Source organism: Lactuca serriola, chromosome 5 (assembly GCF_051521515.1).
Source record: "Lactuca serriola cultivar US96UC23 chromosome 5, Lser_US96UC23_V15, whole genome shotgun sequence".
Lineage (NCBI taxonomy): Eukaryota > Viridiplantae > Streptophyta > Magnoliopsida > Asterales > Asteraceae > Lactuca > Lactuca serriola.
In genome coordinates, this window is record NC_136412.1 from 128,455,067 (window position 1) to 128,469,153 (window position 14,087).

A 14,087-nucleotide genomic window follows, 5' to 3' on the forward strand; every position below is an offset into this window, starting at 1 on the left:
GTTTCATTCACATTATTATCAGACTCATCCCCAACATCAATTAATGATTCACTACCACTATCTTCACTAAATTGGAAGTTGGGTTCATCAAATCCAAAGTCATTATCTGTCTCACATCTAGTACCATTAGGTAAAGGAAATTGTACCTCAAAGGGATTAGTGACAAAATCAATAGACTAAACTGACTTTGATACTCCATAATTGTTAAGAATATCTACAAGACTAGTATTTGTAGGCCACATTATTTGTAACTACAAAATAAACAATAAGATAAGATATATAAATTATCAATTTTATATAATGTTTCATGTTACATATTTGAAATTTTGACAAGAGTATGTACCTTACAATTTAGTTGCGAAGCAAGTTTCGTGTATGAAGTTATAAACGTGACTGAAGAATTAAAGAAGAAAAGTTAGGATTCAAATTTGTGAGAACTATGGTTTATGAAAATGGTGATGAAAACTAAAATGGTGAATTCAATATATACATCAGAAAATGAATTGAACGTAAACAAAATTATAATTATTTTTTTAATTTTTACTTACTTATTTTCTGTTGAAAATGACAATTCATATTTTCATTTTTGCATGTGGATAGTGACAATTAAGACGTCTACTTTTGCATGCAGATAGTGACAACTTAGACATCTACTTTGCAGATAAAAATGACAATTCCATGGATTTTGTTTTTTTCTACAAATAATATGACATAAATATATATATATATATATATATATATATATATATATATATATATATATATATATATATATATATATATATAAAGAAATATTTGATATTTACATAAATTCCGATTATGTAATTTGAATAACGAACTTATATATTATATGTAATAAAGATTAAAATATAAACTTAAAAATATAAAAATATAAAAAATAAATAATATATAAGTTGTGGGATTATTATGAAAGTTGAAGGGGGCTAAAACATAGTTTGATTTTGATTTTTATGTGGGGCACAAAAAAAAAACTCATTTTTACAAAAGATTTCTAAATTTAACCTTTTTTTTTTTTTTGAAAAAAAAAAAAAAAAAAAAAAAAACTCTAAGTTATTCAGAAAACTTAAATATTGTAGTCGAGTATATTTTGACCAAGAGGAAGCTACGTGCCCCACTTTCAAATTCATTTTAAATGACTTGTGGATCCCTATAAATAGGTTTCAACTCATATATGTTATTAGCAGTAGAAAATAAAAATCTCTGAGAATGTCTTTTAAACAAGAAGTTATTCGCCCCACTGCCAACTTCCATCCCAACATTTGGGGAAATCAGTTTCTCATTTATGAAGAGGTATGTAATTTATTTGAATAAAAACTAACTCGTGCATATTTATTACAATTTTAATGATTTTTGATGAATGAAATATAGCAAGCGGAGGAAGTCGGGATAAAACAAATAGTCGAAGATCTGAAAGAAAAAGTGAGGAAAGATATAAGGGCAGCTCTTGGTGTTCAGATGAAACATACAATATTATTAAAACTTATTGATGCAATCCAACGTCTCGGAATAGCCTATTATTTTGATGAGGAGATTAAGCAAGCCTTGCAACATATCTATGACATATATGGTGATGAGTGGAATGGTGGTAGCTCTTCTCTTTGGTTTCGACTCATGCGACAACAAGGATTCTATGTTTCATGTGGTGAGTACGCACCATAAAGAAAAACAGTAGTTTGTGTGTGTGTGAGACTATATATATCCTCCAATTGAAGCTAACAATCTTTTACGTACCCACAGATATTTTCACTAACTACAAAGACGAAAATGGAGCTTTTAAGGAATCTTTGGCCAATGATGTTCATGAGATGCTTGAGTTATATGAGGCAACATATATGATGGTGAAAGGTAAAGTTATACTAGATGAGGCTCTTGTTTTCGCAAGAGCTCGTCTTGCCGACATAGCAAAGGATCCTCTTCAGAACGACCCTACTCTTTCTACCCACATACTGGAAGCACTACAGCAGCCTATACAGAGAAGGTTGCCAAGACTCGAGGCATTGCGTTACATTCCTTTCTACCAAAAACAAGCTTCTTGTAACGAGTCGTTACTTAAACTTTCCATGTTAGGCTTCAACCTGCTTCAGTCACTGCACAAGAAGGAGCTTAGTGAAGTTTCCGAGTATGCATGCATGCTACCTTATCTTCCCTCGTTTAACTCATTAATATATTCAAGTTATAGATTTATATCCATGTGTTACTTAATTTACTGTAGGTGGTGGAAAGGTTTCAATGTCCCGAAGAATCTACCTTATATACGGGATCGATTGGTTGAATGCTACTTTTGGGCACTTGGTGTATACTTTGAGCCACAATACTCTCGTGCAAGAATTTTCTTAACAAAAGTGCTTGGATTGTCAACAATTCTTGACGATACTTATGATGCTTATGGTATTTTTGAAGAGCTTGAAATCTTTACCGAAGCAGTTCAAAGGTAGTATAATTTGCAGCGTGTTGTATTACACTTACACATAGGCAAACTAACATGTTTAAGTTCTTAAACCCGTTGTTTTGATCACTTATAAGGAGCTTGAAAATTAATTACAGGTGGTCGATTACATGCGTAGATGTTCTTCCGGAGTACATGAAACCGATATACCAGGGACTTATGGATGTTTACAAAGAAATGGAAGAAATCATGGCAAAGGAGGGAAGATCAGATCATGTTGACCATGCCATAGAGTTTGTAAGTTTCAAACCTGTTCATAGTTTCTAATATGTTCATATATACTCCCAGATACATATAACTGTCAACCACAGATGAAAGAGTTCATTCAAAGCTACTTTACTGAAGCAAAATGGGTTAAGGAGGGTTTCAAACCAACAATAGAGGAGCACATGTCAGTTGCATTCGTGAGTTGTGGCTATAGCATGCTTACCGCATCATCATTTGTTGGAATGGATGATTTCGTCTCAGATAAGTCGTTCAAATGGGTTCTCACGAATCCTACTATTGTCCAAGCTTCATGCGTGATTTGTAGATTCAAAGATGATACTGCCAACCACAAGGTGCATCTAGTTTTATTGGCTTACATTGTGTTACATTGCGATTAATTTATCAGTTTTTTCTTATGATCAGCATACGTACGCACCCATTTGTTTTTTTTATAACACTGTGCTAGATTTGGAAGTCTAAATGATGTTAATAATAATAATAATAATGCAGGAGGAACAAGAAAGACAACATGTTCCATCTTCCGTGGAAATTTATATGAATCAATACGATTTCACAGAGGAGTACGTCCATAAGTTGTTGCACCAGAAGGTCGAAGATGCATGGAAAGATATATCCCTGGAGACTCTCATTTGTAAAGATGTTCGAATGTCTCTAATAATGCGTGTCATCAACTTGGCACGGGTGATAGATGTCTTACATGGACATAAAGATCTCTTCACTCATGTGGAAGAAGAACTCATAGCTCATATCAAATCTTTATTGGTTCGTGAGATGAATATATGAGTTCAAATTCTCTGGTCGAGATGCGCTCAAGAAGTAGGTTCTCCATCGTTTTGCAAAATAAAAAAATCAAGATCTGTCGCGGTCATGCGATGCATTATCATGTTTATGTAATAAATTTTAATCTCACATTTGTTTTTCTATGCTACATACAATAATAAAAAGCATTTTATGTTTTATGCTGACTACCGCTATTATGAAAAACCTTTTTAATGACATAGATTGTATGTTATAAAATTGTATAGATAACACTCTAATATATATATATATATATATATATATATATATATATATATATATATATATATATATATATATATATATATATATATATATATATATATATATATAGGGCTAGGTTATTTTGTTTCTTACATTTATTGTGTGCTAGAATGCACCAATAAGAATTGAGTAATTAGATAATTATTTAATTAAATAAATATAGATATTAAATGATTTCCATAATTATATGTATATTAAATGATATCAAAAATTATAATTCTCTTTTTATGGAAACTAATTAAATCTGTGATTAATGTCAGCAATAACATTCATTCAGAATGAATTCGCATCTAGATTTTTATATATGAATTCGTATTTTGTTTAAGGACTCACTCATTTAAAATACAATAAATTTGCATGGAATATGAAGAACGATAGTGTATTCTACTAGAATATACTCTCATTCTTCTAGATATGAATTTATTCTGAAAAAATATTATTGTTAACATTAATGATAAATTTAATTAGTTTCCATAAAAATGAGTTATAACTATGGATAACATTTAATATACATATAATTAATATTAAGTTCTTATTGGTGCATTCTAACACATAATAGATGTGAAAAACATTTAATCTACCTATATATATATATATATATATATATATATATATATATATATATATATATATATATATATATACACACACACACACTAGGTGAAAACCATGGGATCCACGGGTGTTAATGTTAAATAGATATTAAAATTTAATTATGTAATAAATAATATATCATTAAGTTAGAAAACATATATAGTATTTTGAAATAACTTTTTTATTTTTAAATATTTAATTACACAATAAATTGTAACTATTTAACTACAAATGAAGATTTTTAAAATCTTACTTTTTACTGCTTGTTAGTCGTTCATGGTGATTGCACGTTAGATTAATAGAAATTGTTGTTGTTTTCATCTATTTTTTTCAAAACTTTCCATTGATTTACCGTGTCATGTGTTTATTTTTTAGGCTTACTAACTATAACATTGAAATCCATTTAATGTTACTGTTTTTCTTAGGAAACCTTAATGTCCTACGTTTGAAATGACTGATATTGTTTCTTATAATCGAAAACTACAATGAGTTTTTTGAAAATGATATAGACAGGGCTAGTTTATTCTTGTTTATTGAAATACTATGTTAAAGCCCGTAGAATCCACGTGTGTTAGTTTTAAATAAAATTAAAAAATTGATTATGTAATAAAATAATATATCATTAATTTAGAAAAACTTATGAATTGTAATATTGTATTTGTTTTAATAACTTTGTAGTTTGTAAGTATTTAATTACACATGTAAATCCACCTATTTTATAAAAGTCATGAATTTGTATAATGCAACATAGTATCACATTTGGAGCTTTAGTTTTATTAAATACATGGAAGTTGTGACACACTCATAAAACAAGTGTGTTGGTTGTTAAAAAATATTTATTCTTATTAAACCCGTATTTTTTGTGTATTATTCTTGGGATTATAGACATTATAATTTTTATAGTAAGAACTGTTAATTACATACACCATTTCACTTTCTATGAATGAATCATTGTAATTTTTTAGTGCATGGTTATAGGCATTATAACTTTTTATAAAATCATAAGCTTGTACTATGCAATATACATTTGCATATAGTTAAAAAAAAACACAATAAATAATATAAATGACAATGATATGTGAAAAAATAAACATGACAGCAATGTAATAACCATACATAAACATAACACAATATATTATAAAATAAAATAATGAATGAAGTGTGTTTTTACTATAAGTAAGTAAAAGATGATACAAGAAATAAAGGAACATAGAATATAAAAATAGTAATAATTAATCATAAGTTTTGCAAATAGTTATTTCATGTAACATCGGATGTTTTGTTCGTAAGTTTGTACTCACACAATTAAGGGCGTGAGAAAAAAACCGAAACTGAATAACGGAAAAAAAATGTTGTTTTGATTTTTTGGTTTTGGGTAATTTGGTTTGGTTAACCTAATTAAAATAACTTTGTTTGGTTTAGTTTTGGTTAAACTTCTATAATTATGGTTAAACCGAATAAGCCGATAAATATATATTTTGAGATTTTATTTTGATAAATAAATATTACATTTCTAAGTTTATAGTTTAATTACTAAAAGTTTCACTTAACTAATTACTTATTAATGAATAATTGTTATAATTTTCTATTTGTATTGTATGTATCATTAATACACGAATAATTTCCAATGTATTCACTCAAATGTTAAAGGCTCGAATTACTAAGTTAGATGGTGTTTTAAACTTTACATTGGAACCACATGAATATATCGAATTGAAATACAAATTAGTGAAATAATATTGTATGTATCAGTGTTTTCATTTTTTGGTGATCAAGAACTAATATATTTTATTTGTTTATTTAGTTTAATATTTTTTCTAGTGAAATGTTAAACTGGTAAACCAAAATCGAACAACTCAGTGACTCACAACTGACTAAATACTTGTTATTAAATAGTACTTGTTATTATATTAATGTTAATGTTCAAGGTTCACTTATCATTTTATATTTTCATATAATATTTATACTTTTGTATACAACTATTACACACAACAACAATTACATATAAACACAGAAAAACACCCACACACACACACACTCAATCTCTAATTTTTTTGAATGAAAATGAAATATTATTAGAGTAAACAATAGAAGAGACAATCAGTGGCTAATTAAAAGTATAAATAAAAGCTACTTACAACACAAAAATTAAAGAGTTAAAAAAAACCTACTACTACAGCAGGAGATATCAATAGCAATACACTTCAAAGGGGCAACTCAACAATAGCATTGTGCTTCAAGGAAGAGCCAACAAAGGCATTATACATTTTAATTAAAAGGGGTAGCCAACAAACCATAAAACCCTTTTAGTAATGTACAACCAGGATGAGATGTAAAATCTGAACCATAATAAACCCATGGGCAATATCGGCCAAAGTTGAACCAAATGACCTCTCAAGCACAAATGAACCCCTGTACAATAAAAACTTATGGGGCAAAATCAACCAAACCTGAAACAGCCACGAACACTTTTGATACCACTTAGTATAAGTAGAAGATCCAATACAGTTTAGGCAAACAATCAAAGGCAATGAACTTTGCAACAAAGCTCCAGCAGCAACAGTGAGGTTGGACGAATTTAATCAATTTATCAATGATTAATAGATGTAGTTCCAAGTTCAGGGGCATTTTTCTCCAAATCCGCAAAATTCTAATAAACACACATAAACATGGTCCAAAAAACAATGAAAAAAACAAAGCATGAAGCTTACCAAAGGATAACAAAAATACGGATAACAAAATGATGTAAATTAAAATAAATAATTTGTTCACATTAAAAGTGAAAAAAGATGGGGAAAAATGAATGCATGAAGTAAAGATAAAAACTTGAAACTAAATAAACATGTCAAAGGAAATTAAAGTGTTTTTTAGTATTAATATCGTCAACATGTTTCTTTTGTGTATCCTATTACTAATATTTTTAAATTTATTTTATATTTATAAAACACTTTTACTTTCATTTTATATCTATAACCCAACCTTACCTCTTGAGCGGTTTAAATTAGGCTGGTAGTTTTTACTACTAAACCAGTATGTACACCAGAATGTAACAAACCAAGGTCCCACCTAAATATTTAATTATAGTGGAATCGAGAAGAGAAAAGAAAACAAAAAGATATGAAAAAATAGTACCTATAGCTTTTTCTTTACACTTCCACCTTTAACACACTTTTCACAATCACAGAACCCATAATGGGTTTTAGTTTCTTTTCAAGTTTTAAGAATAAATAGAAAGAACATAACCAACAAAATGGTAACATTAATATTGGAATACACCAAACCAATAATAATATTGAGTAAAATCAAAGAAACAGAAAAATGTATGCATACATGTTAAAACTTTCTAACAGGGGAAGAGATACCAAAAAAATGTATATTATCATTTATTACCAAAAATGGCCAACATAGAAAGAGTGTTATGTGAACTCCATACACATAATAAGTTATGGGCAATAAAAGCAGGTATCAAGATAAGAATATAACTTATAAACTCAATTAAACGTAAAAAAGAACAATCATATCTGAAGAATGAAATTCTCTTGCAATATGCAACCAAAATCTTGAATAAGGACCTAATATAAAGAACAAATAAGTAAACAAAGATAGGGAAAAGAATATACATTCTAAAGTTGAAAGACATATAACACTCCAAATATTCTACTTCACAATACCGCAAAACCAAGGTACTGTGATTCCAATTAGCACAAGTGATACACATTATATTTTAAGCAAATGCATTTGCAGTAATAAAAATGGTGATGCATACCTGATTCTAGAAACAGAAATGTACAACAAACTACCTACTTATCAGCACCTTGGCAAGGTAAATCACTCTATTAACCGGCATTCGCAAGAAGAAAACCTCAGTAAAAATATTACATATGAGTAAAAATGAAAAAAGTTTCGTTATTAAGAGTTTGTTGGTCTGTTTAAATAAAGAAAAGATTTTTGAAGATAAAGAGAAAGGGGGTGTCAACAGATTAGTTAAAGGTTTTAGATCTTGTTTTCCAGAATCATAGTCAGATTTCACCAGAACCCTAAAAATCTTTGGCATCAACTTCATCGAAGCTCTAAAAAACCAAACCTTGTTCTTAAAGCCTTCAGAAGCATTTTCTTATTCTTGGTTCCTTCTACTTTTTCTATGGCTAAAAGTAGTAAAAAAAACAACAGTATGAGGAACATATATAAGTCACAAATCATCAATCATCCGTGAGGAGCAGGAGATATAAGTTGTAGGATAAAACACATAGAGGAAAAAGGTACCTTCAATCGAATCTTATTGTGTACCTTAAGCTCGGTTGAGAAAAATTCCAAATCTACCAAAACCACTTATTGGTGCCACAGTCCTTGTATCACTTTAAGATGCAATTTGTGGATGGCATATTAACCATGGAGCCAGGGGAGGAATTCAAATTTCAAAAACTATTTTTCAGTTTGTGAAGAAGGAGAGATCGAAGGAAGATCAGAAAATTCACATATTGGATTGGCAATCCTTCAGAACAAATGAGCGTTCAGTTGGATAGCCCTGATTTGTTCACATCTTAAAATTTGAATTTCGTATAAGACAGAATTTGTGGTTTTGACCAGAAAGCCAACGAATGATGAGCGGCTAGATTAGGGTTTCATGACGGCTGTCTCCCGAACGAATGAATAAGAGGGCACAAAGGGTAGTTTCGGAAAATCACTTTAAGTATTTTAGGCGGGATAAATTGATTTGGGGGGGGCTATGTGACTGCCACGTGTCGAGATTCTACTTATTTATTAGATTAGGATATATATATATATATATATATATATATATATATATATATATATATATATATATATATAAAAGATCGGTTGAAACTCATAGTTTCTCGAGAACCCGAGAACTAAAAGTAGAGTGTTGGATCAAACTAATTCATTAAGGGTATGATCGTCATCTTACCGATCTCATTTAATGTTTAATTTTTTTTATTGGAAATATTAATAAAAAGTTCTAAAAATTAACATAATAAATCAAATTTCGAATTTTTTTTTAAAATAATTTTCAAATTTATATAAAAAAATGGATATTTTTTCATTTTTTAATTAAAAAAGAATATTTTTTTTTTAAATTTGCATTTTTTTTCAAAAAAACTGCATTTTTTTTAAAAAAAACTGCAATTTTTTCAAAAAAACTGTATTGTTTTTTAAAATTGCATTTTTTTCAAAAAAAAAAATGCAATTTTTTTAAAAAAACTGCATTTTTTTTAAAATCAATAAATTAAAAAAAAAACTAGAATATTTAAAAAAAAACCTAATTTTTTTAACAAAAAAAAAATCAACGTTTTAGGTGCATATATGCATATTTTTCAAGTACAAATATGTATCTTTCTTATACTATAATATTAGTAAGTAATCATATAAAAAATCCATTTTTAATTAATAATCTATAAACACAATAATACAAGTATTTTATTCGATATAAAATAAAATATAAAAAAACAAAAAATACTACAAAATTTCAATGCATTTTCATGTCTTCGTGTCAACATTTCCATATTTTATTTACTTTATTATTTTCACCGCTTCAATATTTTCCACAAATTCTTCCAAATCTACAAAAAAAAAAAATGATAAAAAAAACTCACAAAAACACATGTGTGTATATAGACGTAATTCATATGTGATTTTCAATTGTGATTTATATGTGAATCACATGTAATTTATATGAAATTTACTTGTGAGTTACATTTGTAATTCGTATGTGATTTACTTGTGATTTATGTATAAATCACATATAATTCATATGTGAATTACATATGATTTATATGTAAATTACATATGAATAACCAATAACTCATATGTGATTCACTTGTGATTTACATGTGAATTACATTTGATTTACATGTGAATCACATGTAATTCATATGTGAATCACTTGTGATTTACTTGTGAATTACATATGATTAACTTTTGATTTACATGTAAATCACATGTAATTTATATGTGATTCACTTATGATATATTTCTAAAATGAAACAAATTAAAATAAACTATATGGTTAGAAAAAAAAATAATTAAGATGATTTACATGTGAATTACATGTAAATCACAAATGATTCACATGTGTCACAAGTGATTCACATGTAAATCACGAGTGATTCACATGTAAATCACAAGTGATCCATGAAGCTCAATATAGAAACAATTAAAATAAACTATATGGTTAGAAAAAAAAATTAAGATGATTTACATATGAATTACATGTGACTCACATGTAAATCACAAATGATTCACATGTGTCACAAGTGTCACAAGTGATTCACATGTGAAATACAAGTGATGCACATGTAAATCACAATATCTGATAAATGGACATGAAGAAGTACCAAAAGCTGAATTTATCTTTAAAAATGTAATGAAATTAATGCAAGGAGATAATTAATAAGTCAAAGGACAAAATATATTGTATATCTACACATCAACATGACTTACCTTCAATTGCTTCAAGTTCTCCACTCTAAATAAATTTAATCACCTTATCCTACAATGATGGTTTAGTGGAAGTCTCTTCATTCGACAACAACACAGCTTCAGCCAACTTTGTTCCATTCTCATCTAAATCTTTTTAATACAAATGATTTAATAAGAAGAATTTAGAGTTTAACTTTATTCCACGCTGTAAAAAGTGAAAAGAAAAAAAAAACACATGTTAATTCATCTTCTTCAGTATTGGTATTTTCCTGATTATCAGTCAAGCTCCCATCTACATTAAAATCATTGAGGTTGACCTCTTGTGAGGCTATAAGAAGCTCTTTAATAAGTTTGTATCCTCTTCTTCTCACAAGGTTCGCAAGATCTTGCCTATATAGTAATGTAAGAACATAAGAATAATTCAAAAAATTTCTCAACAAGTAGAATCCATTTCCATAAAGCATATAATTTTCTTTCTAATGAAATTTATGTTTTAATAAAGTGTGACGATAACTCTGAAATCAAATGATATACAGATTTCTTAAGCCAATATGATAAATTTCCATTGAATCTCCATGATTACCCAGGTAAGAAGTGATTTTCCTCATAGAAAAATTTACAAATACCCTCAGATCATGTCACAACTCTACTAATTTTTTTTACTGATTCCTACTAACCATTTGTTACTAAGGATACAAGTAATTTCTAGTATCAGGAATGTTTTCCATAATAAGTAAATCATACATATTAGCAGACATGTATTCAAGTGCAGAACAAGGAATTGGAAATAAAGAAGAGTAATATAATGCTACAGAAACTAAACCTGCCATGGTGCGAAAGCTCCTTCAAAGAAGGAACATGTCCGTCAGGAAACCCATCATCGGACATAAATTCCCGTAAATCGTTGCAGAGATCTGCATTGGTCCTCGCCAGTTTCCTACTGGCAACTCTAAAGCATAAAATTCGTTTAACGAACCTCGAATTAGGTAAAAAAAAATCAACACGAACAAATACATACAGAGACACATGCAATTGAAAATGAAGCAACAAATTGCAAACCTTGTTTCATTCGGTGACAAAGCACAATCTGTGACGAGGAGGCAGCGGCGGTGACGGACGCCGAATTGACAAAGTCGAGGTTCTGGAGCGGCGGTTAAGAGGAGTTTGTAAGAAGGGAGGAAGAAGTGAGAGTGAGTGAGGTGCAGGTGCGTCGCCATAAAGGAGACTCAGGCATGGATTAGATCAATTGATCCATGGAACGGAGTCAATCAATTGAAACGTGATATATGTAGAAAGCAAGGTAAAGAATTCAAAACTTTGAAACCTGATATATTCCCTAGCTGTCATTTTTGGGTCTTAGGAACCGAAAAAAACTAGAAAATTCAATGTTGAGAAGAAAATTACCTTCACCGTGTGATTAATGATGAATTGTTGATGGTCGACGGAGAGGGAAGGAGACTGATGTGGAAGATCTTTGACTGGAAGAGTAGTAGACCGATGTAGGGAGGAAGGAAAAGAGATCGTTAATTTATAGGAGACGATGGCGATGGTGTAGGTCTTATAGGAGGTGATGGCGGTGATGTGGTTTCAATGGGAGATTGACGAACTCCAAGGCAGTTATGTAAGGATTTATAGAGAAATCATCCACCAGAAGGTATTGATAGGCCCAAGTTAGTGGTTTGGTCTAGGCTTTACACTGTAATAGTAGGGAGTATGTTAGTAGTGTGTTTTGCAGTTAGTTTACGGTTGTAATGGGTTTATGGCCATAAACACCTTACGGTCGTAATCTCTTCTCGGTAGTGGTCCCTATATTTATAGAGGGTTAGTAAGATGTGGTTGGTTGTTGATTCCTTTAGTGTTCACGGATTTCCATCGAGTTATACCAGACGTTTATTGATATAAAACATGTGCAAGCTTGATATATTCTCTTTATGCTTCCATTATTGCTTTGTGTGTTTTGTGTTTGCTATTGATCTCTGGTAAGATCCTTTATTTGGACTTTACAATTGGTATCAGAGCGACGCAGGGCTGAATCTCAGTGGATCGTGGCAACAGGGCCACTCTGCCACTTACAATACCCCGTCGACCCAGTTCTGTTTGACCTGAAGCCCCAAAAACATGGTCATTTCTCCCAACAAACACATTTCAAACCGTTTCTTCATTACACCTTCGAAATCTTTGCAAAGCTGTGGACTAGTTGACCCAAAGATGATATCGTCAACGTAGATTTGCACAAGAATTTGATGAGCAGAACCAGTGTCAAAGCCTTCTACAATCGATTTTGGAGCGAGTTCTTATTGGCTTGAGGCTGTGTTAGCGTCTTTCTACGAAAAGGGTTTTTGGTTTCATCGAGAAACTGAAAAAAATCATTGATTACTGTAACGACCCAAAAATCGCGACTAAAAATTTCTTTTAAAACATTACTAAAACCATATTTATAAAAACTGTATCATAAGTCATAACATATTTTTTGAGTATTAATTCAAAAACATAATCTCGTTATCAGAGTGAAACATTCCCAGTCTAACTGACTATGGTGTGTGCACTACAACCTTTCCGAGCTCCTATTTTGAAAACTGAGTACCTGAAACCAAAAACTGAAAACCGTAAGAACGAAGCTTAGTGAGCTCCCCCAAACTACCACATACCATACAATAACATATAAAGCACATACTGGGCCTTGCCCACTGAATCAGACCGAGCTCTAGACTAACTGGGGCCTTGCCCCCTGCATCGGACCGAAATCCGGAAACTGACTGGGACATTGTCCCCTACATCGGACCGAAGTCCAGACTAACTGGGACCTTGCCCCCTGCATCGTACCGAAGTCTGGAAACTGATTGGGACCTTGTCCCTTGCATTGGACCGAAGTCCGGACTAACTGGGGCCTTGCCCCCTACATCGGACCGAAGTCCGGAAACTGACTGGGACCTTGTCCCCTGCTTCGGACCAAAGTCTGGACTAACTGCATCGGACAGAAGTCCGGAACTAACTGATCAAAGCATAACATAAACATATCAACTAGCATGAACACACATATACTGCATACTGCATCGGGTCGTAGCCCGGAACACATAACACATAAATCCTGTCCGAGCCACGAAGGCATCAAACATACTAACTACTGCATCGGACCAAAGTCCGGAAACTAACTGCTAGCTAAACGGGCCGGCATTGTGGCCTTAGACTCGTTCCTACTAGAAGGAAACTCACCTTGGAATGCTGACTGCTAAACTCCTGAATGAGAAATCCCGGACTGCTGCTCCGGCTGCTCCCTGGCTATCAGGGGAATTAAAAC

The 14,087-nt window shown here is 30.9% G+C and overlaps 1 protein-coding gene across 1 annotated transcript; it reads left to right on the top strand.

Moving 5' to 3' along the window:
* The first annotated feature begins 1,219 nt into the window (after positions 1-1,219).
* On the top strand, positions 1,220-3,498 carry LOC145051224 (E-beta-caryophyllene synthase-like). The gene is made up of 7 exons (XM_078999327.1): positions 1,220-1,311; positions 1,390-1,663; positions 1,759-2,140; positions 2,234-2,452; positions 2,566-2,704; positions 2,779-3,027; positions 3,185-3,498. Exons 1-7 carry the CDS (start codon positions 1,228-1,230, stop codon positions 3,476-3,478), a joined length of 1,641 nt encoding a protein of 546 aa, XP_078855453.1. The 5' UTR covers positions 1,220-1,227; the 3' UTR covers positions 3,479-3,498.
* The last annotated feature ends 10,589 nt before the right edge of the window (positions 3,499-14,087 follow it).

Coding starts and splice junctions, on each gene's coding strand:
- LOC145051224 (XM_078999327.1), top strand. CDS start 1,228: ATGTCTTTTAAACAAGAAGTTATTCGCCCCACTGCCAACTTCCATCCC. Junction 1,312..1,389: donor AGTTTCTCATTTATGAAGAG/GTATGTAATTTA, acceptor AATGAAATATAG/CAAGCGGAGGAAGTCGGGAT. Junction 2,453..2,565: donor TTTACCGAAGCAGTTCAAAG/GTAGTATAATTT, acceptor AATTAATTACAG/GTGGTCGATTACATGCGTAG.